Source organism: Melospiza georgiana, chromosome 8 (genome assembly GCF_028018845.1).
Source record: "Melospiza georgiana isolate bMelGeo1 chromosome 8, bMelGeo1.pri, whole genome shotgun sequence".
NCBI lineage: Eukaryota > Metazoa > Chordata > Aves > Passeriformes > Passerellidae > Melospiza > Melospiza georgiana.
This window is the reverse complement of record NC_080437.1, coordinates 23,947,813-23,973,391: the sequence shown is the minus strand read 5'-3', so window position 1 is coordinate 23,973,391 and position 25,579 is coordinate 23,947,813. Positions and strand designations below refer to the sequence as shown.

The following is a 25,579-nucleotide window of genomic DNA, read 5'->3' as shown; positions in this document are numbered from 1 at the left end:
GCCAGGAAGACAGGTGGTAAAAGGTGCAAAAGAAGAGGACCCTGCTCCAAGGCATCACAACTCAGAACAGATCCTAAGAAGAGCACTGCAGAGGATTGAAGACAGCAGTGACCAGAACAACAAGGAGCCCTTGGACTTCTCCTCTTGTACTCCCAACAGTGTAAGCACTACTGTCAACTGCTCCTTTAGGCAGCTGGCAGCTCCTGCCCTTTACAGATATCTTGTCCTTACATTTTTTATTCTAAGAAATCTAAAGTTGCTTAGGGTTCATTCAAAAGCTTGCTTCTCCCAAACTCTGCACGTGGCAGTGGTGCACAGAGATACTCATGCTAGGGCCTGAGATGGCAGAAGCTACAGGGAATCATCCAAATGAGGACTGGGGGCAAAACGGGGGGCTCCGGAAGTGGTTCCCAGGTGAGATGGTCACACAGCAGTCTCTGCAGCTCAGCTGTCCTGCAGCATTGCAGACACAAGCTAGGGAGAGGAATAAGGATCTGGATGAAGGTCTCAGAGCCCTTTTCCAACTGCATTGACTCTGATTCTGCAATGTTATTTAAGAACAGCTTGCCAGTGTTGCAAAGGCTCACAGCCTCCTCTCCAGCACTCATTTCCTAATGCTGTTTTGTTTGTCAGCTCCACTGGCAGAAAGAACTCCCTGCAATGACATCCATCTCCAAATTCAGCCTGCCCTTCTTGCTCCTGTGTGCAGAAGCTACAAGAAGTATTGCAGAGCCACGAGCAATGATGAAAGAAAGCCACCTGGGCACAGGAATAACTATCCACTAGGGACATGGTGTAATAGCATAATGCACCTTCTTCTGAGCAATAAAGGATCTGGCAGCTTGCTCCTGTCAATCAGAGGAAGCCAAATTGATCAAGATTAATAAGCTGCAGAGAAAAAGCCTGGTTTGAAAGGTGAGGAGTTGAACAGGATTCTCCAGCAGTAATTCAAGAGCAAAGGCATTTCATTCAGGGTTACCTGACTCCCCAGGAACCTTCCCTTCAGTCTCCCTGTATTCCCATACACACAGGTGTGCCCTGTGCCACACAGTTGTGATTGCTCAATGGATGCACATGTTTCTTTAGGAATAATCAGAATTCCTCCTTGCTAGCTCTGAGTAGAGATCTCTTCAGATAGTCAAGAGAGGCATCCTCAAACCATGATGAAGAGAAGTAAACTCTGAGAGCAGTAGTGAGCTCTGTAACCAGAATCCTTTAAATCTGTCTGCTTGCATCACCTTTGAAAGGCATGGAACTAAGCTAAGAACTCAGTTTGATACTTCAGGATGAGGACAGGGAAGAAAAGAGGCCCCCAAAGTCTCTACTCTGTTACTTATTGTAATCTCTGCAGTGAGCTTGAGATCAGCTTATCCCTTCACTATGTATTTCATTGGCTTCCACTCCTTATCTCCTTTAATTATGAAATAGAACTTAAAAAGAAAGGGTGAGTTAAAAATAAACAGCTTCTCCCCACTGTGTGATAATTTCCCTTTCTTGCTGCTACTGAGAAAAAAATGCTACGTGGGATCTGAGATAAACCCACTCACAGATCATTTCAACCTCATACCTTGTAATGGATAGAAGCTATTACTGAGATTAGGACCTGCCATCCTTGAGATGACTTCATCTGCTCTTTAAGATGCAGCTGCTAGACAGAGGACAGGTCAAAGAGCAGCAGAAGGTATTAAGAATACCTAACAGGAAGGTTTAAAAGTCATCAACTTCCTACACAGATGACAAAAAGCCTCACATCCTTGGTGTAATAGAAGACTGTATGTTAGCATCTTTTCCCTTCTTACACATTGCTTTGACTTTTGCTCAGGAAAACTACTGCAGGAAGAACAGCCTTTTTCCTTAAACACACAAGATCTTTATCTGCACTTTCTGTCAGATCCAAAGGAACTAGAGCAATTTAATTTTGAGATTAAAGCATTTCTCCTTCAAAGTCTTGTTCAACCCATTCTTCTTGGAAGTCTCATGTCTAGAAAACATGAATTCCAAGATGGTCAAGTATGAGAAGGGAAAGGCTTTTTAGCTGTTCCTCCAAAGAGATTTTAAATACTCATTCAGATTTTTATCATCTCATGAGAAGCTGGAAAAATACCAGTTTCAGTGTCAGGCAAGGACAGATGAAATTGGACTGTAGATGATCTTCAAGGAGTTTGATGTGACACCCCTAAGACTGCAAGGATAAACATGCAGGGGAAGCTTTTCTTTTTTTAAAAATAGTTTACTGGATCTTTACAGTGGAAAAAAAAAAAAACCAAAAACACCAACAAACAAACCCTAATGGAGTTACAATCTAAAAGTCTTTTTGTAGGTTACCTTAGGGGGATCAGAGTCTTTAAAAAGCAGTATGATGGAAGCAAGCAACTCAGACAGGGTCAATACAAGAGGAGGGAAGGCTGCTGAATTCCCTTCCTGCAGTTACCTGTATCAGCCCCAGAGGCTATATTTGCTCATTTTTTCCACTGCAACAAACCAGAACTCAATGGAGCTGTACCGCTGTAATTTAAAGATAATTTGCCATCAAATTAACCCCCTATCACCACTCACTCTCTGACTGCTTTCCAGAAGTTCCAGGGAAATGCTGGAGATTCAGGTCCCTGCATGTGTGTCCCCAAACCAATTTTTCAGGAGCTGCTCTGAACAGCAAGTGCTTTCTCTGGCATTCAGATTTCAGCTTCCTCCTGCAGCCACAACTGCCCATGCCCCATAAAACTCTCCTCCCCCAGTCACACCCACAGCTTGTGAGTAGAGGCAACCCCTCATGAACATGGCAGGAGGGCTGGCTTCCAACGAGGGACTGATGTGGGGCTCAGCTCTGTGCAGCATCCCACCCATGCCATGCCAGGTCACTGCACCCAGAGGAACAAGATAATTTCCCAGCTTGTGGCTCCTTACTTTGCTCCATCCACCAGCTCCTTCTACCACTGCCTTGCAAACTGGATGGACAATCTTGGTCAGTTGGGTCAGTGGCTTCCTCTCACACAAGCTCTGAAACCATTTCCCCCAGAAGCAGTTGCCTCTGCCCTGAAATTTTCAGCATTCAAAACACAGCATCATTTTGCTGTACTAGTCACTACCACTGACTTTTTCCTTACTGCACCAGAGCTGCTCCCTCTGACTGATCCTCAGCAAGAACCAACACACTGCACTCCCCCAGGAGAGACCAGTCCTCCTGGAAGATCCTGTCCTGGAGAAACACAGGGATTACAGCACTCTCCTACCCCCACTGTGCCCAGGAGAGCACAGTGTTGGCTGTTGGCAGCATTGCCACAGAGGGAGCTGCACCAGCAGTAAAACCTAATGGGCAACATGCAGCTCTAGGGCCCATCTATCTAGCAGACATAATTTGCTTCATTGCTTAGTAACTTTTTAACCTGCAGAATCCTTCATCATCTGCATCTGCAGTCTCTGCCTTACTGGAACATAAAATCAGAGAGCACCAGCAATTCACAGCACCCAGCAAAGGACCTGGTGGTGGGTAGGTTCCAGGGAGCATGCACAGGCAATGACAAAAATAAAAGGAAAAACAGAAACAAGAACAAACCAAGGTCTCTACATTGTCTTTTTAATTAGCACAGGAAAGCACAAGAATGCAATCAGTCAGCATCACCAGTACCTCACTAAAACCTCTCCATGCCCATAAGACAGTTATTAACAACCATGACACAGATTGAATGATCTCACACCAAGCAAAAGGTAAAACAGCCCCAACAATGCCCAGGTTAAAATGCACTTGTCCCTTTACCAAGTCCCAGCTGCTCGGGGATGGATGGGGGAGTGTCTCAGGTCAGACTAGCAAGGCCCCACAGGACAGAAAAGCCAGAGGCTCTGTCCCATCTGTTCCATGCCAGAGGATGGAGCAGCCAGCCTGTGGGGCATGTAATGCCAGCCTCTCATCAGCACTGCTGCACAACAGGGCAGGACTGAGGGCAGCCAAACCTGCCTTCTGTGCACCCTGCAGAGGTGTGGAGGCACTGCCTGTGTACCTCATCCAGAGGGAATTCAGGCAGTCCTGCCCCTCAAACCCAGTCAAAGCACAAAGCACCACAAGCAAACTCAGCAGTCTGTCCCCTCAGCTCAGAGGGTGGAGGCTGTAGGAAGAGACTCTAGGGTTTTCCTATTCCAGTAGAAATGTGCATTTTACATTGCAGTCATCAAATGGGCTTGTTTATTCCAGGTTTAGTACAAATCTTCCCCTTTTTCTCCCTCCTTAATCTCTACAACAAGTTAAAGTCCCTGAGTGTTTCTCTTCATGAATTCAACTGAATTGCAACATTTCTCATTGTAATGAAAAGGCTGCTGACACCTGGACTACAAAGAGGCTATTGCCTCTCCATAATAAAGTGCTGGATAATTGACATCAATTTTACAGTAGTAACTTCTAATTAATAGAGAAAACAATTTTTTTCCAAGTGCTATCACACTTCTCACAGAACAACTTTAAAGTTGCTGATGCAGGCTGAAGTCTTTGTTGAAATTAATCCCCAGAAGCACCACAGAGAAAGAACATAACTAAATAATTAGAAGTTAAATAAAAACACACACACAGCTGCCACATTTCCCAACAGACTCTGCCCAAACCCCAGCTGCACTCATCTCCTTCTCCCTTTCCTCTTTCTCTGTCTGCAGGAGCCAATTTCAGAGAGAGGCTCCACTAAGGCTGGCAATGCTACAGGCACATGATGGAAGCAGCTGCCACTGCCACTGCCACTGGCTTCCAGAAAAGCATCCATCCAGGACTAGCAGCAGCTCAGAGCTCTTGTCTGACCCAACACTGCCCTACCTTTGCAGCTCTCCTGGAGCTAAATGCAGCGCTGATGCTCTAGCACCACTCCTCACCCCCACACTGATCAAGCCATGACTGTTATTTCCATGTTCATGAATGCTAAGAGGAAGAGGAGGAGGAGGATGGTGCTATGATAGTTTCACAACTCAGATTCCCAGGACATGCTGCATGTACAGCACACATCTGTGGATCCAGAGGATGTGGAGTGGGTCAGATGGGAAAGGCAAAGATGGGGGCTGCAGATTCAAGGGTAACCATGCCACTTATGTGTAAGACTCACAGCACACTGCCAGTCCAGCTCTGGTGTCCCAGATCTGCATCCAGCAGCTGCAGCTTGTACTACATGCAGTGAAGGAGCCATGGCCCTCTCATGCTGTGGGCTGAGAGCATGAGCCTGCAAGTCAGCCCCCACCAGCTCACACATCTGTCATTCATTCCCAGAGTAGAAGGCATCATCTTTTCTGCCCTGAGTACAGGAAAATTTACTGGAAGAAGGATATTTTTCCAATAGTAAAAAGTTCAGCCAGACCAAAAGATTAAGTGGAAGCAAAAAAGGGCAAACTTCTCCTCTGAGGTATGAAACAGGATGCCACTGAGAAGGAATGCATTAACATTGCAGGGCAATAACTGTAAGAGGTCACTGGGGAGAAGCACAGCCTGCAGAGGTGGGGGCAGCTCCCCATGAGCTCCAGGGTAACAAAGAGACATGAGGACATGCTCCAGCCCTGCTGTGGAGAGCCCAAAGCTGATGGAACTCGTGGTTGTCTTGTTCAGTGTCTGGAGCTGGACACATGGACAAAGTAGAGCAGCACACAGCAAAGATGAGTGGAAATAGGGAGAGGAGGAGCCTCACCCTGCTCTCCACTGCTGGGTTGGTGCAGAGACCCCTGCACACAGCTCCCACCAGGTTTACTCTGGCAAGCACAGACTAACAAGTGTCAGTCTCCCTCTGTTCAGCTGACTGAGCATTAGCCAGGACATTGCTTCCTGGAGTTTGGAAGTGAACTGTCTCTGCCAGTCACTTCTCACAGTCCTGCTGTTTGCAGTGAACTGCTCTGTGCTCAGCCAAACACAGTCTAACTTGCTGTGTTCCAAATCCTTCCTGAGGCTGCTTTTATACATCTGCACTTGAGTGGTATCAAAATCCAGGCCTCATCACTTCCCTACACAAGGAAAAGGTTTTGATGGTACTTAAAAGATTATCATTATTATTATTTTAGTTAGCACATCAAGGAGGGACATTTCACACCCCTTTTTCTCACCTCAGCATAGAGCCAGTCTGTCAGGCTCAGATGATATATAGTAGCTCAGATGTTTGTTCAATGATCTCACAGGGATCTGTGATCTTTAAAGGAACAAGCCTACAAAGGCAACACTTTCTATCCATGGAGCGTGAGGGTTTGGTTACAGTCTTTTTCTTCTGCCCACAGGTGCCTCTTCTAAAGATAAATAATTTATAAGCTCACTCAGAAAATTACTGTTGTTCTCTGAACTCTGCTAGCAGAAATGGCATCCTATTTTAGGACAAGAGTTATCTGCTTCAGAAACGTTTTAAACCCACAATCCATTAGAAGCCTTAGGTGTTCAACTTTATTTAATGGTGGTAAAAAAAACACACTGATCCAACCAATCTGGAAATCACTCGGCTTTCAGAAACGTCTCAAAGCCAAAACTGTTACCCAGCTCCACCAAGAAGCAACTGTAAATAAAACAGTGCCCATTCCAAGCTCCCACAGGACAGGCATTCCCAACACCCAACAGGTACTTTAAGAAGCAGAAAGGCTGCAGCCAAGGACAAAGGCAAGGAACAAGGAGATACACACACATGGTCTCTATGTGCACAGCTGGCTTCATTTGTAAGAGGTATAGACAAGCAGAACAGACTGATGTGGTGATAGCCCTGGACATTCCTGCAGCCATCACCAGGACTAGGCAGTGCTGTGCTACAATAAACACCTTCTGAGCTCCAGCTGCCAGGTAGCTGAAAGCATGCCCACCTTACCAGAAAACCCATGCCAGGAATGCTTCTGCTGCAGAGTAATTTCAAGAAGTCATGTCTATACATGTCAAATGCACCTTGCTCAACCCATTCATGTTTGGAGCACATGGAGCAAAATTGCATGTGAAAAAGCATCACACTGCCTTTTCTCAAATCCAGTCCACCTTTTCCAGTTTCAAAGATGGTCAGTGGGTTTATACTAATCTGCATATCCCACTTGGCACAAAGAACCTGGTATTCTTTGTGGGACACTGGGTGCTCTTTCCCAGACTGTAGGGGCAGGCTCTCCAGGGAAAAAAAGGAGGCAACTCTGTGCTATTCAAGGAAGGAAAACAGGTTCAGTGGGCTTCTGCCAAGGGAACAAACCTCCATATACTGAGTAATGCTGGCACTTTCAAAACCCAGGCAGAGAAAAAGAAGTCAAAGATCCTGAAACAAATTATCTTTAAAATTATCAGTTAATAAAATAAGCAGTCTCCAGAGCAGACATTTAGATCTGGAAGGGGAGATACACCGGAAACCGAATGAGGCCCACTAAGCTTGCCTGTTTTTAGAAATTTTGTTGAGAAAGGCAGGCAGCGTTAAGAAAGGCCAGGATGATGGCAGGAGCATAAAAACCTGAGATAGATAGATTTGCTATTTTGGAGTTACAGCCCATTTTGGAGTTGTGAACCCTTATCTCCAGCTGGTGGCATTTATGAAAACATTTCTCACTGCTAGGTACGTAAGAGCACTTGCAATTCTGCCAAGGCTCGAAATGCACTGCAGATAGCAATGGACTGGACCGTTAATTTTTTTATTTCCCCTTTGTGCTTACAATTAACTTAAGTGCTGAAAAGTGATGGGCTATTCCAAGAGAAGCTTTTTATCTACCAGCTGCATTCTCACAGAGCAGTAAATCAACTGCTGTCACCAAACCATCACACTAGAGGACAAGAGCATCCTTATGCTCACTGTTATCATTCATGTTACCCGTTCAGCCTAAGTGGCTAACCAGCATTCAGCAAATGAACGCTGTGATTTGTGTGCAACCTTTGGTGCAATTCTCTATTTACAGAAGACCTTGTCCTCCTGAACACCGAGGAAAAAAACAGTCAGCAGCAGCTCTTCAGCACATTTAACTGACCAAAGCAAGACCAGTAACCTTGGTGCCCAAAACAAGACAAAAGAGTTTTAAGTTGGGAACTGCTGCTCCAGCTGAACTGAGAAGCCAAGACGTAAAAAGATATTACAGAAATCAAAGACAGATAGAAGAACCTTAAAAATGGTAGCTGAAGATTTTAAGAAAAAGTTTGAAATAAAATCCTTGCAGGACCAGTAGCCAGAAAGCATCCTGGCAAATGCTCAAACTCAAATACACAGCTCTCAGCTGAGATTGCCTTAGTGAAATGACAACAGGATACCTGATGTACACCAGAGGAGACTCATTTCCAGCAAAGAAATTCAAATTTGCCCAGACGACAGCTAGCTCAGGAATAAGGCTGTCTAGAGAATAGATTAAGGCAGGATATGCAACAAAGCCCTTTCTGTTCAATCAAACCCAGACAGAAGTAAGTGCACTGCTCCAGCTCAAAGAAACCAAAACCTAATTGTGCCCAAGGAAAAAACAATGGGGAGCCTTGTGCTGGGTACGGTCTAATCAAACACCTGCAGTCACATGAGGCTTCTGGAACAACGACACCTGGTCAGGTTCACAGAAATCAGCAGAGGATCCAAGAGAGCTTGTGCCCCTCACACAGCCACCATGGACTTCTTTGGGATATAATGATTGCAGACTAACATAGAGATAAAACCAAATCAAAACTCACCAAGACATTGACTTGAAGATCAAGACAAGTGAAAGGAGAACACAGACACTCCAAAAAGCTAGGGAGCTTGGCATGCATTTTGATTTTCTTTTTGATCTTTTACAGCAACTAGCAAGCCAATGGCCTTTATGAATGTACAGTCCTAGGTCTGATGCTTGCTGAGAAAAAGTGGATGCTAGATTAGGTTTTTTTCTTTTTTTTAATGATCAGAAATCTTTTTAAACTTGGTTTGCACAGCATGAATAAATTTAATTAAAGGAAGCAGCAAAACTAAATACCGACATGCCAAAAAACTGGCCACAAACCAAGTGGATGCTTGTATTTAAAGTAAGTCAAATCAATATAGGACATGCTAGAGAAAACCAGCTAGGACTGGAAAAGGAAGGTGCACATTTGCAGGGGCAGACATTAGGAAGATCAGTTCCCTAGTTCCTACTTACATTTCAGCAATTAGTGGAAGTGATAAAAAGCAGTCATTCAGTGGCCTGAGGAGATGCAGTGAAGCCAAGAAAGAAGAAACACTAAGCTCACCTGCCTAACTGACTACCTGTGGAAAATGAACTGAAGTCTGTTCTCAGGCAAAATACAAATTTTTGAATACAAGCAAGAACTCTGGATAGTTAAGAAACCCATTGAGCAAACAGCTGTTTGATTATTTGCACTATTTTGCAGTTCTTTGGTATGTTGGATGAACTAAGGGCATTGGAATCAATACACAAGATTTAAAACATGGGTTTTCAAAGACTTACACAGTGAAAACAACAGCTTTTCTCCTCTATTTTTGTGCTCTCTCTAATAATTTCTAATTCTCTATTTGTCTTTATGACTACTGTTGAGTCTTGAGCCAACATTCCCAGGCCTATCACAATGACTCCAGGAGTCCTTTCCTGCATAACAATACCTAAAAGACTTAAAACTACAGTTTAATGATTCTGAGAGACTTACAAATTCAGTCTGCAAAAATGCCTTCTAAAGATAGAGCCCAAAAGAAATAGAAGATCTGTACTCAACCAGTTAGCTACAAATAGCTAGAAAGACTGTAGTAGCAGTATGTAAGGTAGCAAGCTAATAAGGAAAGGTGGGCAGTGCTTGGAAATTTGTGTGACTCAACCCACATAAAAGTTCTAGCTCTTAAGGCTTTTACAAATCTGGAGTTGGAACAGACAGCTATAAGCTGCTGGATGATCCTTATCCTACAGAAAATCCTGTAGTGAAAAGAAACCTTCAGTTGCAAAATGTCTGCTCGAAGGCAGCAGTCCCAAAAGGGGTTTAAGCCAATCTAAGTGCAGCTCACCTAGCCTGCAGTCCAGAGTCTGGAGTTCTTCCTTCAAGGGCGTTCACTGCAGAAATAAGACATTCTACTGTGCAAGTCAGAACTCTCTCTGTTCTAAACACAAGTAGCAAGGATGCTGGGGACCAGGCAGGACTGACATCAGGAGGGACTGAGACGGTAAAGAAGGAGTAGAAATTATTAAAATATAGAGCATGCAGCTATGCAAGTCAGGTTTATAAGAATTACAGCAGTTATGGAATTCCTACTAAGACAAGGGGATCAATTCAAATCTATCCCAACTAAGTGACTCCTCACAACCACCAGTCACATTTTGGGATCTCAGACTAATCTGCATTGCACAGCAGAGGAAAAGGAGTGGACAAAGTCTGTGGTGAGGGCAAAAATTAGGAAATCAAATAATTTCTGACATGCTGAAGGAGTGAAGCTTGTTAACATTTTAATTTGTTGAATTATTCCCTTTTGTGCTGTTGGAATGTGTCATTCTTCTGAAACTCCATCTGGGCAATGACCAGAACTGAAACAGAATGAGACCCTTAATGCTTGGAAGCATCCACAGCCAACACAGAAAACGTTTTCTGCCTGCAAAACCAGAACTGCTTCAACTTGACTGCTAAGTTAATTTAAAAGGAACATTTAAACAGCTATTGGGACAAATGGAAATGCAGGGGCTACAATCCAAGATAATCACTAGCAAGGGCAGGCCTGATGAGATGATGAACGCTGTAGGCTGAGACACTTTTTGACTGAAATGGATGTGCTGGAAAGCTGGCCAGCAGACAGCCAGCAAGGTGAAGCTGAGTGGGAGCAGAGCCTTGGGCATGGACCACACACAGAAAACAGCTCAGATGTTTCTGAGAAATCAGTCTGTTGCTTATTGCTGTCCTTCTCAGAGAAAGACATCCATGTGCAATCTCTGGAATAAACACAGAGGCACCAAAGGTTGCTGACACTAATTTGTTTCTAGTCCTTCATCCTCATATTACCAGAGCCTAAGATAATAGCTATGCCTCTGAGGAAGGAGTGAGTCCTGGCATGGTTAAATGGCATCTTGCAATCAAAACATACTTGGAGAACAAAAAAGCCTTGTATGCCTTGGAACATAGTGTTTATCCCATAAACATTTCTTCCACTTATGTCCTTAAAATATCAGACTCACCACCCCTTCAGCACCAGCACTCTCACCATTCACATGCTCCCAGCAACAAGCCCCAACACTGTAGGAGACAAATCTCTTCAGAATGTGGAGCTGAGAAAGACTGAAAAGAGGCATCTTACCTCTATGACAGTGAGCTTTTATCTGCACAGACATTCAGATGCTGGATGGGCAGGAAGGACATGACACAAAGGTGAGGTTTATTGCTGACAGGCCAGATAAGATGACAGTGTTGGCTGTAGACCCACCACTGACAATCAAGGAAAAGGTGACTTGTGCTGGCACCTGCTCTCTCCAAAGGATGAGGAGAACAAAAGAATACAATCTATGCTTCCTTTCCAAAGCACCTTTAGCTGTTGACTCCTCAAATTGAGCTGATCAGCAAGTTGAGCAGCAAGCTGGAGAACCACGTATCCACAATGTCTGCCCTCTGAATCAAGAGCATGCACCCTTTGCTGTCACAGCTCTACACAGAACCTGCTGGCTACAGAGGTGGGATATGCTGAAGACTTAGGTAAAGACAATACCACTGTCCTGGGGATATAAAGCTGACCACCAATGCTTCTGCTTTCTCTATATATTTCTCTTTTGCCATATTCCATGGATCAGTACCTGCAGGATCTGTGATGGAAATATCATCTCCACTGCAATTTCTGCAGTGCTTGGAGGACACCACTGTTCTACAGCCTAAAAATCCCTGTGTGAGGATTTAATGTTCCCAAGTGCCTCTTGGACATCAAACATTTTGAAAACTATTAGCTCTGATGGGTTTTTGAATAAGGCCCAGGGAAGCCACTTCCTCAATATTTCTTATGAGGAAAAGGTAGCTCTGATCTGGTAGAATAAAAATTACTGAGAAGGAAGAAGAGAAGGAGAAACAAAGTCCACACAGCCCACATCACCTGTAAGCAAGGAAATGAGATTTGATTCACTCTGTGATCCTGAGGTGTATTCAATTTAAGCCTGAATTTCCACTGCATAAATTCAACTTGGCTGAGCAATGTCCCCATTAGAGACTGTCCAAAACAACCTAAAATTACCCACAAATGATCTTTGAAGCTGAAGGTTCAAAGCCTTGGTGAGGTGGGGCTTTTTAGCATATTTTTGCATAAGAAACCCATAAACCCATGTCTTCCCAGAAGTTTGAAGAAGACAATATAAAGAAAGCAATTAGATACAGTGCATACACAACTCCTTATTGTTGCCAATTAATCAATTTATTTATTTAGTTCACTGGTTTAATTTCCTCTTCCTACACCACAGAGAACAACTCTGGGTCTGTTTTCTATGAGTCAAAGGGATTAGATGACAAGCTGAAGTCACTCACTAAAAGGACTTGAGGGCTTCAGTTCAGGGATTAATAACTCAGCAGCTTTTTCTCCAGATTTTAAAACCTTTAACTTATATTGCATCAGCTGGTAGTTTTATCTGCAAAACTATTTTTGTTTAAATGGGAATCAAACCCTGCTCTTCCCAAAATGCTGCTGCATTGCCCTCTTGATATTATTCTCACATCCAAATTTTTGACTATATGTAAAGAGGATTTCATGCTCGCTTAGGAAACTTCTTAAGAAACTGCACCTTATACTAATACACAAGTTCAAGTTCTACTTGGCTTTTCCTGAATAACCAGACACAACAGCTGAGCAGTCCCCTCTGGAATTCAACACCACTAGAAGGGCTGGGTGAAAGCTTTGGACCAGGTCTCTCTATGTCTTCAACTCAGTCTCACATTTCAAAGAAGATCTACAAAATGTTTGCCTGCATTTGATCACATAGTAACACACCTTTAAGGATAAAGCAGAGGGATCCATTCTCACCCTCACACCCTCAGCTAACACAGAATAAATTGGTACCACACTTATCTTGCTAAGAAAGCCAGTGGCAGAAGCTAAAGGGGGTCACATTTTTAATTACCCTGTAGAGACTCTGATCTTACAGTTCTAAGTATCATTTGCTAAAGGGAGCTTCAGTGAAATAGTGCTATAATTTAACCCTAACACTTCTACATCTTAGACTCTATAAATAAAACACAGAAGCAAGTCTACAGGTTGAAAAATTCAGGTACTTTAAAGGTCTGGGGTTTCTTGGAACCTGAATTGGCCTGACTCAGCAAAGACTGAATTTATTCCATATGCCTTTTTAAGGCCCAGCTTGCAACTGTGCCTAAAGCTTTTATTTGGTGTATTTTCACAAACTGCAATAAGTAGAGCTGTTCACTTTGTTTACTGCTTCTAGACAACAACTGCCATCTACAATCAACTCAGAGAGGACAGCAGGGCAGGGCTGGCAGCAGCCACCAGATGCAGCACAGCAGCAAGTGATGGCTGTGCATTAGGAAAGGTCCCATCATTTTCCTTCTCAACTCTCTAAAATATGTGAAAGGCACTAATTAACAAGCTACCCAAGTACCCAAGGCGCATAAAAGCCACAAAAAAAAAAAAATCCCTAGTGTCCTGTTAAGGCCCAATCCTAAGATGACTACCAAGGCTTTAGGAACCAACTGAACTCTCCCAGTCACAAGTCTCCAAAACTGATACCAGAAAGAATTCCAACATCACAAGAACTGCAGAACCGAGAAAAGCAAAAAAGAAATAAAGTGACCTACTTTATATTCTGTTATCACATGTTGAAAGAGACCGAATCATAAAATGCCAGAAAGGCACATGCAAAGGAATCCTCAAATTGCCTGCACTGTCAGCAGTGTGACAGCACTCAGCCTCCCACAGAAAAAACAAGGGCAGGGAAAAAACTCCACTCAAATACTGTGCCAGAACAACAGTACCCACAGAGAAGAGAACATACAGTAGGAGCTACAGAGAACATAAGAAGCCTGAAATGCCACTTGCCCTTATCCCAGCAGGCTCATCAGAGCCTCTGCCAGGGAGGGACTCCGAGCGTCAGAACAATCCCATCACCTTTTCCAAGAGAAAGGGACACAGGACAGCTCTCTTAAACATTTCTATTTCTCCAGCATCTGTTCCTGACTCAGTCACAAGTGGCAGGGCAGAAGAATGTGCAGCAGTCTGTAAACACCCAGGTACAGCTGTGTGAGGTGACTGCAGAGGGTTGACAGCCCAGAGTCTGGATTAACCTTTTCAATAACAACACTGTTAAGAACTGGAAAGTAAGGGGCTCGGAGAGCGTAGGCAGAGATTTTCACCCTCCATTCCCCAGGTTTCTACAGATTATTCCATAAAAATAAAAACCACTTATTCCCCAGATTTAACTTCACAGATTTTTGCATCATTCTTTCCTAAAATAAAGATCAGGGTCAAGCCAACTGGTCATTTTTCTTCAAGCATCTTAACCTGACCTTTTCAAACTCGTCACAGAAAAAGGTCTCCATGACATACCTAAGCTGAAGTCATGCTGAGTTATGATCTCATGTATGAAAAACATGGCAGCTTCAATCCTCATCTCACAACAGAACAGTTACCTGCATCTTCAAATCATACCTCACTCAGCTGAAGGGTTTCTGGGTGGCAATGAGGGACCAGGCTATGCCTAAAGCTAACAAGATCACATGTTAACAACTAACTTCCTGAGCAATTAGGACAGGAGTGGTCAGTGACCAATTTCTGTATGCTAAAACATTTGGTATGACATTAACTGCCCAGCCCCAGTACCACTTACTCCTAGTTCTGATGCATCAACACACTAAATAGCAACAGAAGCACTTTAGGACTCAAGCAGTCCAGGAATATTATCCCTCTGGGCACTACTGAGGGTGGAAAGCTCAGCAAAATCTGCATGATGTGGAAATCTGTCACCAACCAGATAAATTAAGGTTTAGATCATGTTAATATTCTGCCCTGCAAAAAGTGTGTCACGCTCAGGTATCTGCAAAGAGGCTGAGATGAAGTATTACAGCAGATTTCTTTTTATTCTTCTGAGAAGGGGAGTTTAGCCCAGCAACAGACCTAAGTTTTCTTTCTATGCTTATAAAGTGACTTGTAGGTGGTACTGTAATTAAATAGGTCCATCCCTTAAAATAGAAAAGCACATTTTACAGCTGAGGTGAGAACTAATGCTCTGTAGTGAGATACTTCCATCAAGTCACTAGTCACTAGTTTTCAGGAGCATAAATGACAGGGTAGAAAATTCCCAGCAAAGCAGCCTGGATGCAAAATATATAAGCAGACAATCAAAGTCTGAGTTCCAGCATGCCTACCTCAGCTCCCTCACAAATCCACATTTCTGTTTTCATCAGTGGAAAGATTGTTCTTGTTCTAGTGTTTCAAAACGTTCAACAAAAATAGCAAACAAAACAGCTCTAAGAACTCTACACTGCAGTTCACAGCTACCTTTCTTAAGAAATGAAAGGGACAAAACCACCTGCAGATACAGTCACATAAAGCTCCATCTAGAACCACGTTCTGTGCTGTAAGCTGTTTATAAAATGACAGATAAACTTGGTGGTGACAGAGATAGCCAATGTTTCCTGTAAGCTGGACAGATGCCTGACTCCAGCAAACCACCACCAAAACAGAGCTGAGCAGAGGCTGGTACCTAGGCTTGGGGAGGGGTATATCTGTTTCTAGTGCAGAAGAGAACTGGAAAAGGAGACTCAGTCATTAATCAGTCAGCTAAGCACACTCTCCCTTTAAACACTTGGAAAGAGAACTGCTGGCAGAATGAGAGATATCTCAGGGTTCTGTGGGACTTTCAGATTCACATATGGATTGATTCATCCTGGGTTTGGAGCATTATTTGCCACTGAACCAGGAGAAGGCTGCAAAGCACAATGCACCACCAAAGCGAAAAGAGCGGTGCCTTACTTGCAGGAAGAGCAGTAATTTGGTTTACAATAAGCTGAAGAAATATAACCAGAGGGGAGTTGAGAGCAGTGCCCAGATTCCCACAGTATTCCCACAATACTGTTACTTCCAGCTTTCCATTGTTTTAAACATGCTCATGGGGCGCCAGTGCAGATCAGTTTGCTCTGAACAAAGGTATTGCAGACCTTCCTAAAGCCAAAGCACCCCAAGAAGAGTTAGCTAGCCACCTCATGTCATCTCCCTGACACAATCTCATTCCTATAATGATGCCTTGTCTGTCCGTGCAAGCAGCTGCCACTGTCTCAGAGACAGAAGCTTGTTCATGCCATCACAAATAGCAGAAGCACTCATAAGAACTTCTACAGTTTTCACATAGGACTCAAACCCAGCATTTTCAGTGGAGTCAGGAAGCCACAGAGTATGATTTCAACAGCATTCTCTGTGTGTTTTTATATCCAACTCAAAAACAAATGCAGTCTGCCAAATTACAGCTGCTGAGGAAAATACACTTGGGAAACATCGATAGGGTTTGTGCACAAATAAGCCTTCAGCAGGACAGTTCATTAGTGGGATTCTGCACACAGTGACACTTAGTGGCAAAGTTTCCAGCTTTGGACTAAGGCATATGGCAGGAGTCACTGGAAACAATGTTATTAGGTGACAGTCTGCACATTACTGCCTTCTCCAATTGTTGAGATTGTAACAGGAGATTTTCCATACTGATCCATCTTACTGCCAGAGGTCATCCCAACTAAGACCTGTTTTCATGGAAGAGGAAAGCTTGCTAGTTTAAACTAACATTGATACAACTGTGACACACCAGTTAACACTGATACCAGCGATGCTTGCTGGGTCACATCAGCTTATTCTAAAACAGTATGTACTGTCAGACAATGCTCCACAACAATTTACCAGTTTCTTGTCTGGGAGACCAGAATACATTTCTCCTCTTCAAAATTCTTGCTGTGAAGCATTATTTGGTGGAGAACATAAATCTACAGATCGGAAAATGTGAAAGAGGAACTCCTCCAAACGGGTGCTCAGGTGAAAGCAAACACAGGGCTATGAATTAATCCTCCTGCAGGCCTACACCCCTGCCAGCTACGAGGCAGATGCTGCTGCTCAAACAGCATGTGCTGCCAGCATTGCTCAGCTCCCCAGGAGCTTCTCTGTGCCTTAACTGAGCCACGGGGGAATCCTGGGGCCTCTGACTAAGGCAGTGGAATTGATTTATAGCCCCTGGCACTTGGCTCATGAACCACCTTCCCCAGCTCCCATCTCTCCAGACATTCATTCTCCCAGCTTGCTGCCTTTTGAGTGGCACATCTTGGTTCCCTGAGCAATCCCAGTGCCTGTCCCAGATCTCCCATGAAGACAGGAAGAGTGACACACATCAGGGGTGCCATCCTCTCCACTCCTAAAAGGTTTGTCTTCGAAGACCCTACTGGGGACAATAAATTTCTATGTACTGTCTTAACATCCAAATGTCAAGTGTCAGAGAGCCAAAAAAACCAATCTTACAGCTGAGTGGAGCTCTGTTCAGATGTGGCACCTTTTGGCTCAGCAGCATTTACTCTCCTGCTCTGGGAGGGGTGGAGACCACAAAGCTCCATTTGTTTCCCACTCTGAAATCACAGCCATGACCCAATTTGTCACTTTTGGGAAACAGCTGCAGCTCTAGCTAGGATCCAGAAAAGGAAAGCAGAAAAAACATCATCTGTAACAGCAGGATCCTACCAGAGAGAAGGAAGAGCAGCAGTGTCTAAAGGCAGGAGTTTTACCCTAAAGAAGCTCCAGAACGAGCAGGGCTGGCAGTCACTGCAGTCAGTCCCCATCTGTGAGAGGAAAATGTGACTCCAGGAGTGGCTGATGACAGCCACACTGCTGTCTGTAGCTGGCACAGCAGGCTGTGCTCTGTCTGCTTTCAGGACTCCCAAATACAGGGACACTGAGTGTAAGGAAGCTTAAGGTGGAGCTCAGGACTAGAGTAACAAATCACAGTGCTATAAATCCAGCTTTACAGAGGACAGCCAAAGAAGTTTGCATGGTATCTATAGGTATTCTGGCAAAAGCCAACATCTATTGTTCCTGTTTCACAAGGGATTAAAGAACCTTCTCAATCTGAAGTTTTACAAAATGCAAATTGAATTGTGCATTCACACAAGCCAGACGTTGACAGCTTCTGCTTTAATCACAGATGTGCAGAGTTGTAATTTAATCTTTATAAATGCAGACTGTTTTGATCATTCTGTTGCAATCCTCTGTGGAGCTTTCCCTGCCCTATACAGGCACTTAACAGTGACAGGAATCGCTAACACTGCTCTGCACTTCCTCAGCAGCCTTCCCTGGCAGATCCCACAGCACTTCAAATGCTGCCTGGCTGCCCTCACTCAGGAGGACACAGGGCTCAAGGTTTGCTCAAAGCAGCACAAAGCTCAGACCCCACCCTGCAGCCCTTTCCACTAGCAACCCACAGCCCCTTTTCTAGGTTTAGAAGCAATAAAAAGCAAGTATGTGCAAAAGAAGCACATATAAGCAAATCTGAGAAGTGTTATGTGAAACAAACTCACTGGTAAAGAGGACAAGCACTGGGACTAGAGCAACATCAGCCTGTCTCCACAATGCAGACTGGGAGATCATTACAAAGCTGAACCTATGGATCATGCTCAGCACAGTCCCAGCTGTGAATCAGGCTGGGCTCAGAACTCACAGCACTGAGTGCAGCTTCTGTAGCCCCAGCACAGAAACCTATCCAGCTCCACCAAGATAAGCTGCATTCAGTGGCAGCCAGCAGAGAGTAGCACCTCCCCAAGGCAGATCTTGCAAGCCACGTCCCCAGCACTCAGTGGTCACCTGCACCACTGCAGTCTTGGGGCCCTTATCAGTCCCTTCTGTAGTGGCAAAGCCAGGCCAGGATGTGAAAACAGCCCTAAGAATTGAAGGCAAGCCTTGCTTTGAAGTTTAATGGATTTATTTTGTTACTAGTTTGTACCTCAAGGCAGTCCCTTATCTGCCCAAGAGGGCAGCTCACAGAAGTGGTGGAAGCAAGACATGCCTCAGCATCTGCAGTGCACAACGGGTGGAAAGATTCCTCTGCTCCAGGAGCAGCCCAGGTTTTTTGGGGTCACACTGCCTCTGAGGCCAGAGCAGCTAAAGTCCCACCAACAGAAAGAGGCAGGATGCTGGGGCAGCTTTGTGGTGAGCCTGAAGGAAGGGAATGGAAGGGTGTCTCACATTTCTTACTGGAACAGGGCTGCATCTCTCCAGTAACAGCTGTTTTTAAAAATCCAAGTCCTTCTTTTGTCTCTCTAATGGCCTAGCACACTTGTCCCCCTCCTCCAGTGACGCACAGTTTACTGCATTCTGCATGTTAATAAAAGGCACTACACAGCACAAAGTCACTGCTCCAAAGCTCACCTCCAGCTCCAAATCTCCTTGCTGCAAAGCTGATCAGACCTTGGAGCCTGTTCAGACCCATTCAGTCTGGCACACTGCATAAAGCAGTCTGAGGTGTTAGTAAATAGTAGGGACATTTCTCTGATAAAACAAAAACCAACAAAAGCAGCAACAACAAAAAAGAGGACAATAGCTAAACCAGAGAAAACTCCCATCAGCTAAGCAAACCAGCAATTTGCCAATTCCAAAAGACTTTTTATATAGATTCTTTCCAATTTCACCCGGTGCAGCTCTGATCTTTCTATTTAAACGATAAAATCTTTTTCAAGCCATTAGTCATGAGTAGGTGTCTGTAATGAGACCATGAAAGCCAACATCCCTGCCTCATTTGCAAAGACATGATGACTTTAAATTAAGGTCTTGCCTTGGTGATCCCTCCTCAGCTGGAGTTTCACGTTCCCATTACTGTGTGCAACACACCCCCAGCAGGCTTGAGACCTTCTGCCCCAAAGCTCAGTGCATTCCAGAAGTGAAGCACCATTATGCCAACACCATTATAAAGTATTTCTCAAGCCCTCACAACACTTTATATTAATGTAAGAGATTAGGGGGATTTACTGTGGTAGCACCTAGCACTGACAGTACTCTGCATTTCAAAAATATCAAACGCAGACATTGACAAGAGGCTTTTAACACCACTGCCAGCACTGCTAAAAAAAGACAAAGCATTTGGTGTCTGCCAGTGGTTTTGCTACTAGTTATGGAAACCAGAACAACTTGAATAAACCCTGACATCGATGGCTCAGAATTAAAACACTTTAGGGCACCTAAAACCAACTACACCCTTTTGTGTCCTTCTGTTTTCACAAGCCCCTTGTGGAACCTCCTCGAGCAGCACTGCAGGTTAGTCCCTCAGAGCCTCACCAGGTAACAGAGGCCATCTGGATGGCAAGGAGGAGCATTCAGCAATTGAGGTATGACCTCAGTGGCCTGACCAAACTGGATTGCAGCTACTGGAAGTGCTGGGTTAGTGCTTGGACTACATGATTGTAAAGGTCTTTTCCAACCTGAAACAATTCTAAGATTCTGCCTGAGTTACAAAGGTACTACAGTGTGAAACAAGCCAAGTGTTACATCATTTGTCACAATTTCAAAAGTGATAGAGTTGTCCTGTTTTCCCATCACAATCTTTGCTGGCTCCCAGCATTTTCCATCTGCAATTACCAGACATAAAACAGGTGTTCACAGCAGTCTCTCACACTGAACTTTACTTCCATTTTTGAGATGACATAACATCCCCACTGTGGCTGGGAAAAAAGAGGGGCTCCTCCTAAAAAAAAACCCCACAGAAATGTTCCTGACTAACAATTATCAGTCCTGTGTGTCTGACATCTCAATTTTAAGACCCTTAAAGAGGAAATCATGGAGAGAAAAAATGCCAAAGAGAAAACAAGACCTCAGTGAGCAGTTTTCTAACTGGCACAAGACTTGATTGGCATGCAAGGCACCACAACACATTCCTACTCAGAGAAGATTCAACCCAAACTAATGGGTTCCTCTCACTTTAGCCTTTCTTCAAAGCTCTGCTACACTGCTATCAGGCAGAGCTGCCTTCTTACAAACAGCTGCTCTTTCATATCCAGAAAAGTGCTGATGTGAGACCCCACCTAGACCATTCATGCTGTGTGTTCATCCTTTCTGTTTGTCTGCTCTTCCAGAGAAACTCTTGTGTTGCTGTTTCCTCACTGCCTTGACCCTGTTTTCTACAACTGCTTATGCCAGAAAATATTTTGGGAGCTTCTCAGATCAGATATGGCACTGAGAAATTCTACTGCCTCCAACATATTAAGTACAAGGCAGCCCAATCATCTGGAAAGTACAGATAAGCCTATGAATTCATTTCATAAAAGGCTATTTTGCCCTTTGACTCAAGAATGTACCAAAACCTCTTTGAAGACATGGGAATAATCACTTGCATGGGAGAGCTAAAATTACATTGGCAGTTAATGGCCAACCCCATCTTTTGACTGTGCAGCATATTTCAGTCCCCTAAAGGATGTGCAGGGAGGAACCAAATGTGTTGAGAGAGAGAACACCACAAAACAACAAATTAACACTGTAGTCAGGTTTAACAAATTAGCAAGTGAGGAAAGATGCCAATAACTAGCTAAGACATTCCCTGCTTCATGGTGAGGAACTACAGCAAGGTCAAACCAGCTAATGACTGGGAAGGATTCTGAGTTTGCCTTGGCAAGGAAATGCTTTGCAGAGGGCACTAAGGATCCCATTGTGTTTATAGGCTGAAGTGGATCATTGTTTGCTTGCCCCTGGGAATCTCCCACTCGTTGCTGGAGAATATGGGATAGAAAAGGTCTTTTCCCACTATTTCTGATAAGAACATTGGATAAACCCCACAACAGTCAGCAAAGCAGTTCCATGAAGTTTTACAAATATACCTGCCTAGACCAGAAACCTGCATATTCAGACTATGGTTCCTGGAAATCTCTAGGGCTGAGAACTTACAGTGGCATTAACAGCCTACCCTTAAAACAATTCCACATCCATCATTTTCAAGGGCCTACAAATCCTCCCAGCATGTAATATTGTCAAAATTAATGCTTGTAAATAAAAAAAAAGAAAGCCCTGAAATGACAGACTTAGAATAGTAATAAAATGGACATTGGTAATTAACAAGGTAATAAAGGCTTCAATAGGATTAGGAAAAGAAAAAGAGCAAAATCTCTTTCAGCTGATTACTTAGCTACATTTAAGGACATTAAAACATAAAAATAAATAAATAAATTATCTAACACATGAACATGGTGTCAGAACTTAGCTTCAGGTGAATTTGAAACAAAGTAGAGCAGCTGGAAATCCCCCTTCAGACAAAGCTGTGTCAGACATACCTGCCTGATCAGCAGAGATTACCACAGAGGAGTGTAAGCAGCCATACAAGAATGCAGAGAAAGACTGGTGTCTGAGAAGGAAATCTTAATTAAAAGGAAAGTTTTACCCTTAAAATTCTAAAAACAAACGTTTCCACTAAAGAAATATAAGTCTTCTGGAACTACCGGAATAACTCAAAGGAGAAAATGACCAGTCTCAAATGTACTATCTGTGTGTGGACACACAATCTAAATGTCAGCATTAAATATTTCAATGTGGTACACTTCAAAAGACAGGGCTATAAAGGATGGTGGATTCTGTGTAGAAAATATTTAAAGGAGAACAGAGAAATGGGTAATTAAGTGAACACACAATTTAAAACAAAGGTACAGCTGGAAGGAAAAACAAAAAAGGAAAGAGACTGCAGCAGCCAGAAGGCAAGCTTGATCCCTCCCCTTCCCACACACATGCTGAACAGCTCGCACAATGAAAACAGCAAATTCTGTTAGCCCACACAAGCCAGAGCCTGGGCTTGATCTGGGCCAACTACCAGTATGGCTCATGCACTTACAGCCACTGACAGAGGGGAGACCACAGTCCAGACACACAGACCTGAGCTCACTGGCACAGCTGCAAGTGGAGGCAAGAAGTCTCCATCCCTCTCCTCCTGGTGCAGTAAATTGCAGGTGAATAAACACCTAGGGACCACACACTCCCTCATCACAGTGACATCTCCCTTATTTCTCTGCAGTTCATCTGGGGCTATTACTGCTTTATTTTGTTTTATATTCTCCCTATGTTGAGAGAAAGCATGAAGGGAGAAAAAAGAGAAATCTGTCTGCCTTTCAACTTCCTAATCATCTTCCTCAAAATGCTTCATGCATCAGCACTGATTTCATTATCTGCCTGCTGCTAGGGATTTTATTTAAAGAATAACACACAAGGAAGAAAGGATTTAACCTGACCTCCCTGAACTGCTGGGGGATGAATACTACACAGAGCTGACAGTGAAAAGCTCATTTCCTTTCTCAGACTAACTCAAAGACTATGCAAAATTCCCCTCTATCCAAGCCTCCAGTTTTAAATCGGGCTATCAAAGGCTTTTCTTTTTTAGAGGCCTGGGTTGATGTAATCAGTGTATCATCAATGAATGAGGATTGATAACATAAACCACCACAAAGCATAGCTATGGATACAGTGACTCTCAAAGGCAGAACAGTAAGGAAAACTGAGTGAATTAAAACCAATGTCCTTCTATCCAACTATACCAAGAAGAGAACAGAAACCAGTAGGGGCCACCTTCCCCCACCCCCCCCACTGCATCAGTACAGCATTCATCCTAACTCTGGGGTGTTACATATTACAGATCAAGTAGGTTACTAAATGAAAAGGTTGGTGGGAAACATGGAAAGGTATAATAAAGAAATAGTAAAAATATCATGGACAGAAAGAGAAATGATTGCAGAGCAGGATACAGCCAGGACCTTCTAGCACACACAAGGATGGGATCCCATCCAATGGAAGGGGCAACCCAATGTGACTTAAATGAAGTCTGTCCTGGACTGCATAAACAATTTCTTCCCCAGAAGGTCCAGAGTTGTTGATGTAGCTGTATCTGGGATGATTCCCCAAGCTCTCATTGGCAGCTCTGCATTTTGTCCACCACATGCTTCTGCAGAGTCATTTATCTCTCTAAGAGTGATTAATGTATAATTCTGATATTTTATTTTGGGAAATAGGCCATCTCTTCCATTCCTGAGACCACTCACAGTAGCCTATTTTCAAAAAGCCACGTTTACAAATTTATGCAATACAAGCAGAACACGAAGATAGCAAACCAGGGCAAATTAAGGAAGGGAAACCTAACACAATCACTCTCTTTATTAAAAACCTCTGCTTTTTAAAATCTAACCCACCTGAATTCAATTACCCTAGAAAATGTTTACCAGTTGCTGTCATAGCTCTAGGTCCCCAATACCACCAAAAGAAAACCATCAAACTACGTTCAACAGTTCTCTGATAACCAGGTTTGCTGCCAAAAACTTCCTGTCCCATTCTAAATGCCAGCATCCTCACAGTGTCCAAATACACTTGCTGACAATGGTGAATATTTTGCTTGTTTCTACCCATCCTTCTACATCTGCAGGACCAAAATCTCTCTATGTGGTGGTAAAATTGGCCAAAGCAATTCTTGCTTTTCTTTCTCTCACCCTCATCTGAACGAGGAAAGGAACTTGCACCTCCTACTGCTGCCACATCACCAGTCCCAGGGAGCACAAGGTATTCCTGAACACCCACATTCCAGAGGTCAACAAGAGAAAAGGCCATGGCATGCCTGGCTTACCTGGTCCTCGGAGAGCTGTGATATGTGATTCACTGCAGCATAAGACTCTATCTTCGGGTTGAAGTGATTGATGATGGCTCTGAAACAAAGGAGGGAAATTTTCAGAGGTCTCAGGAACAGCTTAGAGATGCACCAGAAATTCCGTGCCAGAATAGGTGCACATGGAGCCAGTCCTGCATGAAATTCTTCCCTCACCACAAGGCAGTGTTTGCTGTGCTGATGGCAATGCGGATCCTGACAAAAGCTCACTGGAAGGTGCAAGCACAGGCACTGTCCCACACATGGGTGCCTTTGTCCCAGCAGATACTGGCCTGAGCTTGCTGCACTGGCAGGGGGAATTGCTGGGAACAGGCTGCAAACTGCTCTGTGTTCCAGCAGAGCCACAGCAAACCCGGCCATCACTGCCCCATCCTGCTCAGGGAACTGCAGCCCCTCAGCATGGCCTGGCATTTTGTGAAACTTTGTTGCCTGATATGATGAAGCTGATAGTTTATTGCTTTGGATTTTCACTCCATTTAAAACGTTATAGCTGGCTGACTTGCAGTCATCCATCACTACAACCACTACATTTTGAATTCTTACCATAATGACTTCAGTCCTCACCCCAGTTTAGATCATTAGAGAGAACTTATGTCACTGTCCCAAACACAGCAGCAAATACTCATAACTCCTGTTCTTCTGCCTCATTTCTCTCACTAGCTGCACAAATCTGCACCACTCCCTTTACCTTCTAGGTGGATCTAGAAGCAGATGTGAGAAATCTGAAATTGAAAGTAAAATAACAACTGGGGGGAAAAAAACCCCACCGAACTGTAGCTGGAGCATTTCCTTGGCCTTCCTTCTGCTTGTCAGGTGCTGCTGCAAAGATAAATGGCAGGACAGAAAAGACTCCCTGGAACAGAGTTTGCAACTGCTCCAGTTGGGATATTACTCCTGAGCCCCACTGCTGAGGTAAACATGCACCATGGGAATAGGCCATGTCAGTGCTCAGCACAGATGAGTTCTGACCATGCCTGGAGAACACTTGCTCAGCCAGATTACACTGCAGCAGAGTCAGGGCTTCCACTCCCATCTTCATCAGCATGGAAATTCACTCCAGTCCTCCCTGTTGTACTCTCATGGG

At 43.9% G+C, this 25,579-nt stretch overlaps 1 protein-coding gene across 2 annotated transcripts in view; it reads right to left on the bottom strand.

The window, feature by feature from the left end:
* The window catches only part of ARMH3 (armadillo like helical domain containing 3), a 122,434-nt gene that overhangs the window by 9,177 nt on the left and 87,678 nt on the right, over nucleotides 1-25,579 (bottom strand). For both annotated transcript variants that reach the window (XM_058029444.1, XM_058029445.1), the window contains exon 24: nucleotides 24,457-24,535. In XM_058029444.1, coding sequence (XP_057885427.1) covers nucleotides 24,457-24,535 — 79 coding nt within the window. The remainder of the gene's footprint in view (nucleotides 1-24,456; nucleotides 24,536-25,579) is intronic.